General features: G+C 47.9%; 1 protein-coding gene across 1 annotated transcript in view; it reads right to left on the bottom strand.

Annotated features, from left to right (window-relative positions):
* Positions 1 to 7853: 7853 nt before the first annotated feature.
* The window catches only part of SPPL3 (signal peptide peptidase like 3), a 96023-nt gene continuing 85078 nt past the window's right edge, over positions 7854 to 18798 (bottom strand). Inside the window, exons 4-11 of the mRNA XM_004690972.2 lie at positions 17388 to 17507; positions 16668 to 16746; positions 15673 to 15785; positions 11611 to 11717; positions 11032 to 11195; positions 10353 to 10552; positions 9276 to 9385; positions 7854 to 8735 (exon numbers count right to left, since the gene is read on the bottom strand). Of these exons, the coding sequence (XP_004691029.1) occupies positions 8664 to 8735; positions 9276 to 9385; positions 10353 to 10552; positions 11032 to 11195; positions 11611 to 11717; positions 15673 to 15785; positions 16668 to 16746; positions 17388 to 17507 (965 nt within the window). The 3' untranslated portion in view covers positions 7854 to 8663. The remainder of the gene's footprint in view (positions 8736 to 9275; positions 9386 to 10352; positions 10553 to 11031; positions 11196 to 11610; positions 11718 to 15672; positions 15786 to 16667; positions 16747 to 17387; positions 17508 to 18798) is intronic.

Here is an 18798-nt window from a genome sequence, read left to right as displayed (position 1 = left end):
TTGGGTTCAGAACCCCTTTTCCTCTGCGGCTTATTTGCCGCTGCTATTGGAAGGCAAGATGATGCTGAGGACACCATGTGACGTCTTGTGGCGTAGGCTCTTTTCATTGTTTTTAGGAGTGTGAAATACTCCTGGGCCTGCATGAAGTCTCTAGGTTGTTCTTCTGCGCCTTCCCTTGGCCTTGGTGATTTCTCACATACAGTTGTAAAAGTCAAAGGTCAAGCTTTGCAACCGCAGACGGTCAGCCTCAGCCTCTGTGTCTACAATTTGGTATCTTGGTCTCACTGAACTGTGCTTTCTCTCTCCTTGACCCAAGGAAACTTTTGGCTCTGGTTTGCTTTTCCTGCTCCTTGGCCTGGAAGCTCTACAGCTGGCAAGTTGGCGCCCTACAGGGCTGCATTCGTCTCCTCACACAGGCCTCTGCCCTGCGCGGCCTGTAGCCTGGAATGTATTGTTTCATCTACCTTGTGTGTTTTAGTTGTTTAGAACAGGAGGGTCATTCTGACCCCTGTTACTCCATTTTGCCAAGAAATGGGTCATTAAGCCACTACTATTTATGTAAGGATTGATGTGCTTGGATTTATGCTGGTCACTTTGCTATTTGATCCATATTTGTCAATCTGTGTTTGTTTTTTGTCTTCCTTCCTGGTCTTCTTTTATCTAATAAAATATTTTTTAGTATTCTACTTTAATGCACTACTGAATTCTTTAGCCACTTTTTGCATTTATTTTTAAAGTATTTGCTCTAGAGATATACAGTAGGTCTCCTTAACTTTTCACAACCTTCCTACGAGATGTATTATTGCTTCACAAAACTAGAAGAGTATGACAATTTTATACACCACTTGCCCCCGCCCCCACTATTTTAGGCCATCACTGTATAGGGATCAGGTCACAAATCTCACTATGGTGTTAAAACTTTTGCTCAGCTTGAAGAAGTCTTTACACTTGTCATTGCCAGTCATGTTAGATATCTATGGCAGTAAAACTGTTACCCCATTATAGTCACACACACTCACTGTCTGCTGGCTTTTCCCATGCGGGTGGGGCTGGGCGACCCTGGCAGTTCCTCACGCACGTACAGCCAGTCGTCTGGCCACACTACAGCTTGACTTGGCCTGTAGAGACGGGCGCTGGAGGCGGCCTCCGAGTGCCTGGCCTCCCCCAGTGCGAGCTCGGGGAGTCAGGTGAAAGGGGATTTCTTTTTAGTAATTTGAGATCTAATTCTCATACCGAGACAGTCCCCTCCCCGGATGCTTTTGCACTGGAGTGACGATACCTAATACCACAACTAAAACTAAAACTGAAAAGATTCACAGACATGCACATTTTAGGGCTTTTCTACTCCAGAATATTGTCATCATCCAAGAGAAATTCCTGTACTTCTGTCTGTCACCTCCTTTTTTCCTGCTCTTGAGCCCTGATAAGCACGAATCTTTCTGTCTGTATGAATTTGCCCATTTTTGACATTTCGTATAAATGATATCAAGTATCAAGCAGCTTTTTCCTTTGGCTTCTTTCACTTGGCATGATGTTTTCAAAGTTCATTTTGTAGCATGTATTAGCAGTTTATTCCTTTTTATTGCCAAATAATATTCCTCTGTAGGGACACTCAGTTGTTTATTCACCCATTGATGGACAATTTCTGCTTTTTGGCTATTACGAGTATGCTGCGCTGAAGGCTCACATTTTCTGATCCTCTTGTCCTCATAACCACGGGTGGAATTACTGGGAATATGTGGTAACTTTGTTTTACTTTTTTGTGGCAGTCTCCAGCTGTTTGCTAAAGCAGCTATAGCATCTTAGAGCCCGCTAGCATTGTATGAGGGTTCCACTTCTACATCCTTGCTAACTCACTGTTGTCTTTTTTCTCTTCAACTCTAGTCACCTTCATGAAGTGGTATCTTTGACTTGTGGTATCTTTTGGCTTGATGACCGATTGTACTAAGCATCTTTTTTTTGTTTTAAAGATTTATTTATGCATACAAGAGCTGGGGTGCAGGCAGGAGGGGCAGGGGTGAGAGCACTCACCAGAGACAGAGCGGGGAGCAGAACAGGCAGATCCATTGGAATCCACTGCTGAGGGGAGCAGTGAGTGGGACAGGAGAGGTCTGCTGCGCCGTGTGGGTACCTCCCTGGCAGGGATTGAACTGGTGCTGCAGTGGCTGCGGAAGTCTTTCATAGTGCTGAGACATAATCCCTTGTGCCACGAGGGAGGCCCTGTGCTAAGCATCTTTTCATGAATTTCCCACATGTACCTTGGAGAAATGGCTGTTCTTTTGTTCATCTAAACAGTATTATTTATCCTTTCTACTGTTGAATTGGAAGGGTTCTCTATACATTCTGGATACTAAATCCTTACCTGATATGACATGCAAATAATCTGTCCCATTGTCTGGACCTTTTAGTGTCTTAATTGGTCCTTTTAAAGCAGAAGTATTTTAAATTTTGATGACATCCAATTATCTAGGTTTTCCTTTTTGCTTTGTACTTTAGGTGGGTATCTATGAACATATCTGAGAAATTTGAACATGTTTCTTATGACCCACCCTTAGAAATCACACATCTTCATTTTATATTCTGGTGGCCACATGGACCAACCCTGATACGGGGGTGGTGGGGGGGCTGCACCCAGAACACAAATACCATGGGGGAGGGGCACTGGAGCCGTTTTGAAATGACAGGATTGGTTAGCACAGTGCTTCCTATAAACCTGATTGTCGTTTGGTGTCTTTTCCCTTGAACTGAAGAATCTTTTACTAATTCTTGTCATGTTAGTCTGCTGGTGATAAGGCCTCCTAGTCATTATTGATGTGAAACTGTGACTATTTAACTGGGTCGACATGTTTCACTTTCATACCCTCAAAGGGCCCATGATTTCTGAGAGAACTCTGCAGTCATTTAGATAACTGTGCATTCATTGCTCCCCTCTGCAATATCGTTTTTATTTTGCTGCTCTCAAGGTTTTTTTGTCTTAAGCTTCTGGAAGTTTGGCTTCGATGCCCTATTTTTTTTTTTAAAGATTTATTTATTTGTGCATACAGAACTGGGGTACAGGCCAGAGGCTCAGGGGCGGCGAGAGGCTTCACCAGAGACAGAGTGGGGAGCAGAACAGGCAGATCGACGAAGTACACTGCTGAGGGGAGCAGCAGGGAGACAGGAGAGGTCTGCTGGGCCATGTGGGTCACCTCAGGGGCGGGGATCGAACTCGCACTAAAGCGGCTGTGGCTCACTTGCAGTGCTGAGCTTTAACTCCCTGCACCACCAGGAAGGGTCCGCGTTTTTTTTTTTTTTTTTTATTCTGCTTGGGTTTTGCTGTGATTCTTGAACCTTTTCCAAATATGGCTATTTTTTAAGAGTTATTTTTATTTATTTATGCATGCAAGAACCGGGGTGTAGGCCAGAGCTGCAGGGGCTAAAGGGATTAACAAGAGTGGGGAGCACACCTACTGAGATACGCTGCTGAGGGGAGCAGCTGGTGAGACAGGAGAGGTCTGCTGTGCCACGTGGGTCTGCTCCCGGCTGGGGAGCGAACTCAGGCCTCAGTGGCTGGCAATAGCTTGATAGCATTGAGGCTTTAACCCCTGCGCCACCAGGGAGGCCCAAAATTTGGCTATTAAAAAAAATTCTGCCTAATTCTCTCCCCTCATTCTGGGGCTACAGTATTCCACTGAGGTGCACGGAGTCTTTTCTTTCCTCTGCATTCTTCAGCGTGGACATCTGTTGCTCTGTTTCAGAATTGGGGCGAGTACGGCTGTCCCATCCTGACTTTGCGACGGCACCTTTTACCTGCAGTGGCAGAGGTGACCATTGTAACGGAGACGTCTGACACGCAAAGTCAAAGTGTTATCTGATCTTTACTAAAAAAAGTTTATTATCTTTGAAAGCAAAAAAAGGGTTAGTCATTTTTTAATCTGTCCTCTTCGGTGTGCTATTACTCTCATCCTTAACATGGGGACAGTTTCTTTTTGTTCATTATAAACGTATTCTCCTTTGCATTCTTATATAGTTTACTTTAAAAATCTGGAGTGTTAATTCTAACCTCTGAGTCACTTTAAAAATCACTTCAGTCATTGGCTTTTTGTTTAAGTATGGCTCACACTTGTATTTTTGAATGTGTACCAACTTTTAATTATATGCTGGGTATGGTGACTAATTAGTGCTTTGTTGAAGCTCTGTTGAACATATTTTTAAAGCAGGCCGTTCACTTGACCAAACTCAGACCTAAAAGACTTAAAATTCAAGCCGCAGCTTAAATTGAACTTTCGTTCTTTTATCTAGCTTCGGGAGTGTTCTCTGTGGGTGTGTATCTATCTTAGGGATCAAGTTTAGGCAGGACTTACACATAGAACACGAACCTCCCACTGTCTGTTTTAGAATTCACTCTCCCTCTTTTTGGGTGGTGGGATCGTTCTGAATCTTTTCCTTTCATTATTGAAAACAGGAAGATTCCATTTCTTATCCAAGTTTTAACCACCCTGAATGGCATGAAGTGGGAAACCACCTGGCGTTATTCCCTTACAACTGCCAGCCAGCCTCCAGCTTCTCCCGGCTGATCACTCTTTTCTGCATTTTGCTGGGACTCTGTCACACGTACAGGAGAGTTGGGTGAAAAGGAGTCCCTCCACCGCTAGCAAGAGCGGAACCCTCCCCATAGTTCTTAGAGAAACATTTTCTATATATTTCACCTATATTTTAAAGTCATCTTTAGTAGGAAGATTGGTTTGCATCACAGCTCACCCCTACTGATCTTGACAGTTATTTTTATGGCTTCGCTCCTCCCAAGGTTTACTTTTATTTATTTATGCAGACAGAACTGGGTTACAGGCCAGAGGTACAGGGAGTGAGAGGGTTCACCAGAGACAGAGTGGGGAGCAGAACGGGCAGATGGATCAAAGTACACTGCTGAGGGGAAGCAGGCGATTCAGGGACAGCAGGATTGTGCTGAGACTTTAACACCTGCACAACCAGGGAGACCTGGCGGCTTTGGGTGCCTCGGAAAGGGTTTGCTTGTTGGGTGCTGGGTCCTAAGTCTGCTGGTCTGTGTGGGCTGTTACCCTCTTACCGAGTGTGGCTTCCCACAGGACTTTGCCTGTTCTGCTTCCTCGTGGGGTTGGTGTTTGCAAAGTCATTCCCTCTTTACAGAAACTCCCCACCTCTGTGCAAGCCAAGGGCAAAGCCTGGCACTGAGTACCCTGTGGAAGTGGAGGCAGGGAGACCCAGGACAAGGAAGCTGACCTGGATGCTCAGTTCCCTGGCCGGTAAAATGGATAGCAAAACTGTTTCCCCATGTAAATCATGAGGTTTTGGATGTACATAGTGGAATATACTAAGAGAAGGCTGCGCTGTGGTCCTTATTTGCTGGAGGGGGTGGATGAGTTTCAAAAGTGCTGGAACTGGGAGACCCTGGGGCCACAGGCCTGTGATTTCTGAAGGCGGGGCCTGCATGCAGTTCCGTGATAAGGAGATGCAGGGCAGGGCGAGGGCTTTTCAGCAGGGCCGCCAGCCCCTCTGGAAACCCCTTCCAGGGGCTGTGCCGGGGTGCTGACGAGCTCGCAGGCTTCCTGTGTTTGGTCTGAGCCGCTCCTAGCTCTTTGGCTCCTGGGTAGTTCTTGCTCTTGCCTCGTCTTCTCCGCCATTGTCAAGAGAAGCTGTGCAGGCCAGGCCTGCAGGTCAGCCAGGACGTCCTGGCTCACTCTGAACCTACTTCACGGCCTCAGCACAGTGCCCTGTTGTGGGAGGCCTCTCGGGTGGGGCCAGCAGGAGGCTGTCAGGACCCCTCAGGGGGTGTTCTAACAGCCAGTGGCAGTTTTCACAGGCTCTGCTTGGCAGGGAGCCGCCTCGGGGCTGGACCTGATTGGCTGGAACCCCGATGGGGGGAACCCTAAATAAGCCGGGGTCTGCCAGACGAGCTCTCAACAGCAACCAGACGGTGGGCAGGAGACCTGCTGGGCGATGCCAAGGGACACGCGGTGGGGTGGGGGTCCGCGTCACGGGCGGGCGGGCGGCAGGTTAGATGCCGGGGTGTGCCACCCCGCCTGTGTCTGTGCACAGGGGGGCACTCGAGACCCCCTGGGACTGCGCCCTCGGGACGGGACGGGGCGGGCGCTCAAGCGGCCCAAACGGCCCCGAAGCGGCTTTGCGGAGAATCAGGCGGTGGCCCGCGGGCGGGAGGGGTAAGTGCCGCATGAGAAGTCGGAACCCGAGTGGACAACAGCAGTCTCCTCCGCGATGGCGCAGGAGTAAAAGAAATGGCCGCAGGTGAAAACCTCTTACCTGCCTTATCCCTCCCAGGGGAGCGAGAGGCCGAGGGTGGCACTGGGCCGCAGCGCCCAGCTGTGGCCGCCTCTAGTGCCCGAGCTTGGGAAGTCGCCGCTGAGAGCTGGTCGCGTCCGAGGCCTGTGCTGGTTTCCTCCTCGTCTGCAGACTGGCCCCAGAGCCGCTCTGCAGACCCAGGTTTTTTCAGCACTTTATTATTGGCAAAACAACTCCTTCGCCTGCCTTCAGGGTAAATCTAACCACGTGGGCTACAAGTGACCCCAACCGCGGTCCCCATTGGGTGCCAGCCACTCCGACATGACAGCATGGCGGCTCCCGGGTGTCGGGCTACTGGCTGAGAGCAGGCCCAGCTGCAGGCAGGGCTGCCAGGCTCTGGATGGGGCTTGCGGTCACAGCTTCATTAGCTCAGTTCAAAAGGACAAAGTCACTGGGAGCTGCCCCTTCAGCTGTTTCCCTGGGGTGGGGGAAACAATCTCAGGCCTGTGAGAAGGAAGAGGGTGCGTGCTGCCGCTGTGAACATGGTCCACGTAAGCAGAAGACTCCATGGACAGACAAGCCCGGACCGAGGACCCCTGCGGTCAGAGAGCAAGGAGGGGGGCGGGGAGGGCAGAGGCCCGGGCGCCCAGGGCAAGGCCTCCGCTGCCCAGCACCACATTCAGAGAGAGGCCCGTTTGCTGGCGCAGGGCAGCTCCCGGTGCTGAGGGCTCTGGAGACTGGCAGCTGCCGTCCCAAGCGCAAGCAGACCTGTGTCTTCCTCTGCCATGCAGGAGAGCTGCCCGCTCCTCCCGGGACCAGCCTCCGGGGGGCTGCGAAGCACCGCTGCACCTGTGCTCATCGGGAGCCAGGCTGAGGAGCACCCCGCTCCCCGCAAGGCCCAAGAAGAAGCGGAGCTGATCAACAGTGAGCGTGAGCGTCTCTCCGGTCTCCCCCATCTAGGCGCGTTCCGCCCTTTGCCACCTAGGGCCTCTCGGTCTGACCTAGACCCACAGGTGACCCCACCAGGGGACAGACAGGGCCTTCCCATTATGTGGGTTTGGAGCCAGCAGTCAAAAGTGATGAGGTGACAAAGGCTAGAAAGGGGTCACTCATTAAAAACCAACACAACAGCAGCCCTCCGCGGGACCGGAGACACCACGGAAATTCGCACCACCCCATGGTGTCACGGTCCCCGACAGGGCCAGGAGCACCGCCTGTGAGCTCCGGCTCCCCAGTCTACGACGCAGGCCACCTGCCTAGGGAGGAACCGGGACGCACGGGCCCTTCCCCCACCCCCTCCGTCTGGCATCTCGGCCACTTCCAGGCGCTGCGTCCCCACACGGAGGCAGGTGACGGCCTCACGCTGGCTCCTTTCCTGCAAAGACCTCAGCAGAGACTGGGCCCACCGCGGAGCGGCAGCAACATTTGTCCCTAATACCCAGCTGTCACCATCGGTAAGTCAGGACTATAATCACAACACCAAGGACAGGAGTGTGTTGTTTTCCTTTTTTTTTTTCTTCTTAAAGGAGTGAGGGCATGGAAAATACAGCACACCAATGAACAAAATGCAAAAAAAAAAAAAAAAAAATACAAAAAAATAGAAAATAGAAAAATGTATTTACAAGTAGTACATGACTATGATCGGAGAGCACGAGACGCTGCGCTGCAACACATGCACTGATTCGGGGCGCTGACCCCGCGGGGGAGCTGCGAGGGCAAAAGAGGGCAAAAGTGGCAACTTTTCACCCTAGTTGCTGCGTGGACCAAACCAAAGGAGCGTCCTGGGTCCAGGCGTTTACTGCACAGGCTCTGCGGGGCGGCAGCCGCCCCGGGACGCACCGAGCTGCGGCCCCACGCCAGCGGGACGGTCCTCGGGTGTATGCCGTAAGTCACTCAATGTCTGTGGATTTAAGAAGTCACTTCACACCACAGAAAATATTTAATAAATCCAAAAAAAGGAAAGAAGAATATAACGACAGAAGCGCTTCTGTCTCAGTTCTCTGAAACTGAGGCCCCCTTAGGAAAACTGGTCCCAAAGTTCTCGAGGGTTCACGGAAGAAACTTCGTTTGTTAATGTACTATTTTCTTTTCGTCCTTTTAGTGTTCAAAAGGTACAGAATGCCTCCTTGCCGTTGCCACTGTTAAAGTTCCATCTTCATCCCCCCAGGTTAACAGTCTGGCGCAGACCCATGAAAGCGGGGGAGGAAGGCGCCGTCTCCGCAACGGCACAGGAGGCGGCACGGCTGGGCCCAGCACCTTGCTCCTGCACCGAGCTCCCTCACACGCAAAACCCAGTCACACGCCAGGTCCTTGGGTGCGTCTCCGAGCACCAGGCCGGCTCAAGAGGAAACAACCACGCGTCGACAGACAAGGACTCCGATGGCCGCTCCGGTCATGCTTGGGGCCCATCATACTTCCAGGAAGCGGGAGCTGCTGGACTTGGAGTGGAATGGCTCAGACCACATCCGCCGTAAGTCCCCCTGGGAAAGAAGGAACTGCGCTAAGTTTACAGGCTTAGTTAAGCATGAGGCCCGTGCGCCTGTGAGTCCCTTGTGATTCTTGACCTCAGCTCAGGTTGCTTCTGTGGAGAAGCAAAGGAACCTTCAAACCTCACCAAAAGGCCCTAAGTTCGTGTTCCGGGAAGACGCTCAGGCCCCTGAGCAAGGAAGGACCCTCCCTCACTCGTGAATCATATGATCCGGGCAAGTTAATTAAACTCTGCATCTGTTTCCTCATCTGGTAAGTGAGGGATGATGCCTCTAGGTCGTTTTTTTCCCAATATTGCCTCAATGCAATTAAACTTTACATATGCGGCGTTAAGAACCTGCTGGTGCAATGGTGCTGCCCTTAAGAGAAACAGGAACTACCTGCAGCTGGGCTCACGTATTAGCATTTCCTGCCACTGGCTGCAAGATCTGGGAGAGACTGCTAAGGCCAGGTTAGCCAAAATGAAGCCCTGCTGTCAAGAGCAGGGACTTAAGCAGAACCACCTCCAGCGAGGAGATACATACGCAGCTCACCTTTAAGTAGGCCATCGTGAGGAGTGGCAATAAGGTAAATGGCACCAAGTAGAGAAGGGCGGGCTGGGCTGCTCGGTGAATGCGAGACGCCACAGTAGCAGTGAGCAGACCTGTGAGGACAGAGAAACAGCTGGAGTAACCGAGGGGTCGGCCCGGGGCCAGGGAACCTCTGACCTACGTGCTGCTTGGCAGGAGCTAGTGTGACACATCCCAGCCAGCAGTGACGAGACTGGAGCCGCTTCCCAGGACGCACTGCCTGGCTCCGTGGCGGTGATGCCAGATTTGGAGGCAGAGGATTGGTTCAGGCTCCCCCTCTGCTGCTTCCAACGGCCGGGGCTCGGCGTCCAGCCTCCGCTGCCTGCCTCCCTGGGAGTGGGGTGACTTCCCAAGGCCCCCAGCGAATGCCTGACACTGGACAGCAGCTCAGGCCCATTTACACCATGTCTCCTCTGTCGCACAGGCATACGAGCAGACAATGGTGTAACTGACAAACTCAGCCACAGAAAGAGATTAAGAACGATAAATCAGGACAATTACAAACCTGACCACACCGCATTCTGCTGTGTAAATATGGCCTTTTAAGCGCTCTTCTAGTACACCGTATTTCTGGCTGGGGGACGCTGTCTAGGAAAGTGCTGTGTGATCAGGGACGTCGGAGAAGTGCCAGCCGCTCGGCTGCCGTGTGGCACACACAGAAGGTGCCCGCCCAGCCCCAGCGTCCTTCCTGTCAGCCTGAGAGCGGGCTAGAGAAAAGCCAGCTGAGGCGACAGCAATGCTAGAGTAAATGAAGGACGACCTGTTTAATGAACGACTGTCATGTTCACTTCCTGCTTAAACTCAGGCTGAAGATTTAATGAGAAGCGGCCTGGTGCACGATCACTGGGTGCCAGGTGCTCTTGGCTCTCCCTCAGGGGCCCTGGATGGCCTGGCCTGGCCAGCACAGACCATGCGGTTTTCTCTTTCGTTACTGCACTGCTCTCCTTCCATCTCTGCAGCTCCGGGACCTGCCTGAACCCCAGGGGTCAGCGAGCTGGGGCGGGGAAGGGGACCCGTGGTGCGTTTCTGGTGTTCTCTTACCTACAAAATAACCGATGAGGGTGCAGTGGAAGTAGGAGACCTTCTGCATTCGCCCGGAGATGTTGGCGGGCCCAGCGGCACTGCAGGAGTCACTGCTGGCTTGCTTTTTGTAGTTGTCGTAACGTAGCACAAAGCACAGCAGGAGCCCTGGCATCACGATGTCCCCGATGCCCAGCATGGAGAAGTGGCTGCCGGTGGAGCTGGAATGCGGGGCGCACGTCAGCGCGGCAGTCTGGTGGCCACGTGCCTCCCGCGCAAGGTCTATCAGAGCGTTACTGAACGGCAGGTGGAAACTTCTAGGGGCTGAGAGATTAAAAGCCAACGTGTGTTGGCCAGTCTTCAGCCTGGCCCTCGGTGTGCGGGAGGCCCCTTGTGAGCAATGGCCAGCGGGTCTGCTCAAGCACGGCCTCTGCTAGAGATGCCCAGCGACCTCCTACCTGCCAACACTCAGTGCTGAGGTTGCACGCACAGCTGGCCACCACGCATGCCCTCACGCACGGTGCGTTTACTGTGGCTCCAGTAGTGAGTGGTGATTTGAAAATAACGCGAAAAAGCAGCACCTGTATCACTGAGTGATGCACCTTAGCACGTCAATATTCTCTTGCTCATTTGTAAGATGGAGAGGACTCACAGCCCTTTTCAGACTAATCCAGGCACGGGGAGGCTAGAGTTTGCCTACCTGGGGAAGACCAGTTTCCCTGGCAGGGACAGGCGGGGAACATCACGTCCAACGCTAGGCCCCAGGTGGAGCTTCCGGGATAGAACGTCAAGGGGGTTGTCAGCCGGCTGTGTGGCCACCTTCACCATGACGTTGCTATTGAAGATGTAGGCAGAGAAGAACACCTGCCAAGGGGAGGGATGCCGAATTTAGCAGGGTGCTGCAGGCACCCCCACTTTCAGCACTAGCCGTCTTCTCGAGAGTGGAGTCTCAGAATATGGCAACGTCAAGCTTGTTAACTGCGTGCTTTGAGGAGAAAGCTTTGACCTCCACGGTATGTGCAGGAGAAGCGCCCCTTGCAGCGAGCCTGCCTGCCCATTCCCCCTTCTGCCTGAGCCACGTGCACACTAGCTATGGTGACACAGCTCCACAAACCAAGGCTGGGACAGCTGCTTGCCCACCCTTAACGTGCGCATGTCAGGAGCAGGGTGTGGCCTCAGACAGGAGGTGCCCGGGCCAGTCAGATTTTTAACAATTTTCAGGAGCGAACACTCCGATTAAACATGAAGGACAGCAGTAGTTCGGGAAGCAGACACTCACCCAGAAGACATCATAGATGAGAAGCCCTGAGAGAAGCAGGCAGGAAACCTTGAGGCTGGGCAGGCGGACGAAGGCGATCATGGCGACACAGAGACCCATGGCCAGGGCTAGGGGACACCAGACAGCAAGTTACTCAGGTTATAAACTTTGCATCTGTCAATTCTTAAAACACCAGGCAGCCCTAAGCTCAAGCCGAAGCCACTGACACCCACCCATGGGACCTGCTGGAGTCTGTGAATAGCCCAGCTCTGAGCCAGGCTTGGCGCCGACCTCCCCGGCCCTCCCGGCTGCGGGCGCCCTGTCCTGCCTCTTTACATCCTGGGTCATGCTCCTTGCATTTACTCAGGGTCACGGCGCCAGTAATTCACTCTTCTCTATGCTTTTTTTGGGTTTGTGTTCTTTCTTGAGCCTCTCAAAATCTGACCTGTAACCTTTAAAAAATCTCAACCATGGTTCAACGCTGCAACCCAGAAGCCAATCACAGGCCTGACACACGGGTGGTTTCTCCCCACTTAGCCCTCCCCCAATAGCTAGGCTGTCGCTGCCCACACTCCCCGTGACTCCTGGGGGTGTGCAGTAGGGCGTGCTCCCAGCCTGCCTCAGCCGGTCTGGTCTTTAGTCACTCAGACAGAGCTGTACCTCTCTCAGCACATAAGTTCTTTCATGCTCTACAGTGAAGATCCTGTCCCGGACTTACTCACCTGCAAAATTCATTCTCATTTTCAAACTGGTCAGAAAGCCCTTCCTCAGGGTTCTTTGCTGACCTATCCAGATTAAGTTGTTTTCTCTTTGTGCTACCACAGAACTTTGAATCTCTCAGTTCACGCATCGATTCTCTAACAGCATGACTGTTTATACAGACAATTAGTTTATTCCCAATGCTAGCTGCTCCTGGTAGACAGACATCATGGCTTATTCTTTAGATCCCCAACACACGACAGATTAGAAAATAAGTACTTGCTGAATGAGCAAAGAATTATGTTCTATCAACTTCAAATTTAAGAAAAGCAAGTAAAAACTACATTATCATTTTCATAGAACTGGTGGTAAATTAACAATATAGGGAAACAGCAGTCTGGCCGGCCCCGGACACATCAACTCAACACTCAGCGAGTCCCTAGGGTGGATATGGTGTGGCAGATGAGAAAACCACTCCTTTCTACAACCAAGAAAAACAGCAGTAGAACTAGGACAATGGGCACCGTGTTTGTCCCTCTCCTGTTGTTACAAGTGTAGAGTTGATGTCACATGTCCCTGCACACTCCTCTGCGTGTCCTCCCCACCTTCCTGTCTCTGGCTCCTACCTACCTTTGCTGTCACTGTCCAACATCACCTCCTGCCCTCAGGCCACCGGGTTCTCCTCTGCGACAGGTCAGGTCTGTGCCCATACAGACGGGGCCTCAGCCCCACGTCTCCTGCGCTCCTCTCCTCAGCCTACACCTCCCCACACAGTAAGTGCAGCTGCGGACTCTTTCTACTCCCCTTTGTACAACTCATGCCTGGAGAGCAGAATCTATCCTCCTGGCTAGTCCTGAGAAACTTGTAAATGGAAAGTATCAAGGAGTGAACTGCACTCCTACTCGCTCTGACCATGCGGCGACTGTGTCCTCTTCCTGAAAGACTCTCTCAATGTTACCATCTAGTTTGCCTCTTTTGTTCATGTAATCTTTAAAATTTTTCCCTTATTCATGCTACTTCAAGATTCTACCAAAACCCTTAATTTTTAGTTAAATGTAAGTTAGCCAAAAGTTATGAAAGCAAATTATTAATCTTACCCACTCAGCTATAAGCACTTTCAATGATTACTGATACCATCTCTGAATCACCTTGTTTTCCAGAACCAGTAGGAACAGGGACAAAGGCAATGGCTGCCAAACCGAGCTCAGATGTCCTCCCATAGGATTAAGTCATCTGTAAGATCTTAGGCAACACTCACTTCAAAGATAAAAGGATTTCTAGATGGTCAGAGGTCTTAAGATAGCCCTAGGACAGACTAAACTCAAGCCTAGCAATTTAAAACAAACACAATCACTACATTTCTGGCACTGAATAATTTCTGGTCATAGGCTTATAGCAACTGTCACAACAATGAGAGGGCTGAACGCCTCCTTGATAGTCTCTGAACCAGCCAGGGGCTGTGGCCTGTGAACCTGGTCCAGCTGGTCTTGAGCACTAGATCTGAGCACCAAGACTCACCAACTCTCAACTAATGCACTACACCGCCGATCAGTCAGGCGCTTTCGAGCCTTCCCCAAAGATTACTTGGCTAGATGAAAGTGAGTTCAAGTAAATAACAAAGCTCGGCTTTCAGTTCAAGAAAACTCTCTGAAGTCCCTTCTTAGCATTATAACACTGAAAAACAGACTTCTACATCCTGCCTTGCCTAATATAACTTTTTATCATTGTGTTTTTACTCTAAGGTAATGTCAAAGAACAGACTTAAAGAAACACTTGTTTGAAACACTCTAAGCTACCACTAAATCATCACTATTTACAAAAGGATTTCTGATTCTGGAAAGAAAATTTCCATTCTAGAGAAAAACATTTCAGAATATTAAAGACCATGGTCAAAAAGCTAAGTTTTCTGCAAGAGGCAAAAACAAGCCAAATATATCAGATAACTATTTTGAGAAACAGAAAGTCCAAAGGCTCTCCTTTACTGAGGGACAACTTTACCTGCCCACAGGTACTTTAGCCAGTACAAGCTAGCAGGTGAAAGTGACCCTGGCTGGGAAACAGCAACAGCGCAAAGTCTGCTAGGTAGAGCCAGTCAGTTTAAGGGACTTGATGAACACTCAGAAAACAATTTCAATTAATAGGTGTAAAGGACACACTGCTTGCTGTTTTGTGAGAGAGCCAACCCTTTCAGGGTATTTATCATAAAAGCGGCCATGAGCTTGATCTGGACTAATATTTACTATCTCTGCTCCAATCAATGACCAGAGCTTTTAATTCTATTATAAAAAGCTTCCAAGGATTAAATATGATTAACCATGTAAAACACCTGGGAGAATGCCCAATGCATAAAATGAACTGTTAGCTGTTGTGGTCATTACTATTTAATCATCACCACAGTCTAATTACAGGAAAGTCTCATGCCACAGCTCTAAGCATAAACCACTGAAGCCTTTCTGAAAGACAGCAGAGAGAGGAAAAAAAACTTTAACTACAAAAACCATGGGTCCAGGACTTTCATAGCTAATCATCCTTAGGGATATCTTAGTTATCTGACATGTGTACCAAAACTTGTGAAACAAGAATGTTTACCTCAGGGTTATATGTAATAGGACATGTTTAAAAACTACCCAAGAGTCTAGCAACAGTTAAAAAAAAAATCCTTACATCAGAACACTCTGGAACTTTTCAAAAGCATATTGTACAACTATACAATGATGTAGCCAGGCACTATAGCTATTGTATATGTCATATATTGTAGTGCATCACATGTGCATATGTGTACTTTATATGTGTGTTGCTAAAAACCACCCATTTATCTAAAAAGCACAGTCTAGACAGAAATTTTTACAATCATAGCAACAAACAGCCAAAAAAGGATAAATAGCTGATGACTGGAAAAATGAAATTGGTATATCTACCAGAAAGAAAAGGAAGAAGTACTGATGCAGATCACAACAAGGATGAACCGTAAAAGCATTAAGCTGAGGGAAAGAAATGTCCAGGATGGGGCAAATCCATAGAAATAGCAGAGATCAGCGGATGCCTGGAGCCTAACTGGGAGGAACAAGGAAGTGACTAATAATGGGCGTGGGTTTTGGAAGGTGGGTGACAGAGGTTTTGAAAGGACTGTAGTGATGGTTACACAACTCTGAATATTACCAAAAACCACTGACTTATGCACTTTAAGTTTATAGCTCAAAAAAGCTATTATTAAAAAATATTAAGAATGTGGGTAAAAATGGAAAACTTGATACACAATACTACCTTTAGACACGTGATAGTCATGGTTATCACAGGACAGTATTAGTAAAATACAGAAAGTAGAGGGCAGGCAAATTTACTTGTAAAACTTATTAAAGTTTCACCTTGTCACATATTACTCACCATCCATGAGAAGCCAGTGGCCAGTGAGAACCCAGATGAGGACGAGCATGACAGACAGAGAGAATGACAGTAACTCGGCAGCAGTGAAACGCCCACAGCAACCGAAGGAAATCCTGAAATATACAACAATATGGGATTGTAGACAATGAGTTGTATCCAATAATCAGAATCTCCTTTAGAAGAGTCACGGTTAAAGTTTATGATGGTCAGATGAGAACAGGAAACAATACCATCTACACACCTAGAAAGCCAAAATCCCTCAAACTTTCTGGAGTATGCTTCAGAAAGCTCACAGGAATTACACTTCTACACCCACCTGAAAATGTACTTTAATCTAAATTAAAATGTGAGTGTTCAGAAGTTTAAGCAATCACTGGAGAATCTATATAGTTACAGGGGAAATGCTATTTATTCTTATGAGGGAAACAAAATGATGTGAACAATTTATTTAGCAAGGTGAATCTATTTGGTATCATTCATTCTTGGGAAAACCAGTTGCCCCAAGTGACTGGTTTCCTTAAATGCACACGGCACCTCCACTAGCAAATCATTTGCATTTGTTTCTGAGGGGCCACGGCTTTAAGAGTTAAGTTGTGAATACTGATGTTAAACCTGAGTGACTGGTATACTAATTTGAGGGCAGAAAGATGCAAAGGCAAAGACAAGCCTTTTGAGCCCACTGCTGTTGCACATTCGATGACTCTGGGTACGGAACGAGAGCACTGCATCAAGAGATGGCTCAGCTTTCAAAAGCCCAAGAAGGAAGCTTCCTACAGTGATGCTGACTGCAAGAGGGTTATCTGTATTTCCTCTGCTGTGATAAATGCAAAATAAAGCACTATTTCTCAGTTTTAAAAATCAAATATCTCCTTCCCAGTTTTCTGGCATTTGTGTGCTTCAGACATAAGCAGAAATTTATAACCTAATAGTGCTATCAAGTATGAGAGAAAAACACACAGAAGTTTGTAAGTTAGAGGTAAATCTCAAGTCCTTACTTGTTCTGAGGTGAACAGGGCCTCGTTAAATACTGGCACATTGGGAGAAGAAGAAAAGCAAAAGCTATTGTTGCAAGAACTAGAGAGAGAAAAAATGCAGGGTTAAATTATTTTGTTACCATGTATAAGAAAAACAGCATGACTTATGGAAACAAAAGCATTTCAACATTTGGATATAATTAAATGAACGAGTGAAGACAAGTATTTTCCTTTTACACAGTACAGATAACCTCTTTAAAAAGGAAGTAATGATTTGAAGTAGGGAAGCATCGGGTAGGGTTTCTCATTCTCTTTTATTCAGTAAGATAATAGCAGCCCACGGAGAGGATTATCCCAAGGGGTCCAGCATTTTGTTGTTCCATGTATTTCTGACACCTCTTGGCTTGAAAAACAGGTCAGAGAGCCGAGATGAACTAACTTGGGATCACAATGTTTCTACTGCATAAGGTTGCAATGATTGGCCAGCCAAGCTAGACCTTCTGAGTATCAACCCGACAAAGCCATGGCCCAACTGAGTCCACTCTAGTGTCACAAAGCTCATGAGTGTTCAAAACTGTGGGCTTTTGTTCAGCTAATGCTGGTGGGTCTGAGCTGATGCCAAATGAATGATATGTATGTATCAAGTGCATTCAAGGAGTGGGAGGAGGAGAACAAGCCAGAGTTATGAAGCAAAACTTGACAGCTCGTATAGGTTAAAAATAGAAAGAGAAACTCACTTACCTGCTGTACATATTGTAAAAACTACTTGAACTGAGTCAAAGAAGAAGAACATTACTAGGAGAGAGACAGATGCTCCAATTGGGAGGAACAGTGCCTGGGTGGAGTCAATAGTTTGGATGCCTAAAAGAGAAAACAGGGTTAACAGCTTTGGGGACAGGCGCAGTGCCCAAGCACACTCTACACAGCAACTCAAAATGCAGATTAGTATATGAGACCAGGGTAGTACACAGGCAGAGATCAGTGTATAAGATGTGCGCTATTTGGCCCTTTGTTCTTTTCCTTCCCTGCTCCTCCTCAAAACATACGGGGATCTCCTATCTAACCATGAAGATGACACCTGCCAAACAGAACACGAAGAGGTAGTAAAAATTCAAGTTAATTCATATTACTATTTGTGTTCTTGTATACACCAGGTTTGGTAAAAGAGGTGGATTACCAAACTGACCATTTCTTGTTATCTGTGCATTTAATATACACCTTCAATTTTCTTCATTGCTACTAATAGTAGACTGGGTATGAGGAGTGGAGAGAATAAGACAACTGCAAAGAGCAGATCACAAAATCTTCTATGGAAACAATTTAAGGTTCCAAACTGGATATAAAAGGGGGAAAATGAATCTCTTGGGATAGAGTAGGCTTTAGCACAGTGGTTTTCAATTCTTTGGGTGCTTAATAGACTCACCTGGAGAGTTGTAACTACATTACAATGCCAGAGCCCAATTTCAAGTCAACTGAACTGAAATCTCTAGGGTTTAACAGGTCCAGTTTAATACTACCCACAAAATTTTAGTTTGCACTGAGAAAAATTAGAGAATTATCTGAGAGAAAAACATGGCAAAATCTTGATAACCGCTGAATGAAAACAAAAAATAATGAAGCTTATCTATCCACTTACAAATTAACCCTGAGATATTATAAAGAAAAATCACATGAGGAATCAGAGAAGAAAATTTCATATGACTTATTGTAAAGAAATACAGAGGTGAAGATCTCCACAAAGGGCTGTAATCATCAATTGATATTTAAAAACAGCTCTTTGGTATTAAATTGTCTCCAAGAAAGCTATTGAGGGATTCTGGTGAACTAAAATATTAAGTATTAAAAAAAAAAGACATTAACTTCTTAGTGGCCAGGTAGATGGTTCAAATGATTAGGGATAGGGCAATTCAATTTAGGGAGAATGATCTGCATGTCAAGACAAACAGAAGTTATCTGGAGCAGATGTCTGAACTGAACTGCAGTCAAACTATTCAGGTTAGCCCATGAGTTACTGTAGGAGGGGATGTATCTTAAAGTGTCATGTGGGTATTTTATAAGACAAAACTATGAAATCTCTGAATTTCACCTAAGTGTTTTTTATTTGGGTGCTCTATATAGGTTCAAAGAACTAGACCAGACTACAGAGCCAGAT

This window comes from Condylura cristata, unplaced genomic scaffold, assembly GCF_000260355.1.
Source record: "Condylura cristata isolate star-nosed mole 26May11 unplaced genomic scaffold, ConCri1.0 scaffold00029, whole genome shotgun sequence".
Lineage (NCBI taxonomy): Eukaryota > Metazoa > Chordata > Mammalia > Eulipotyphla > Talpidae > Condylura > Condylura cristata.
This window is presented reverse-complemented; position numbering and strand designations above follow the sequence as displayed.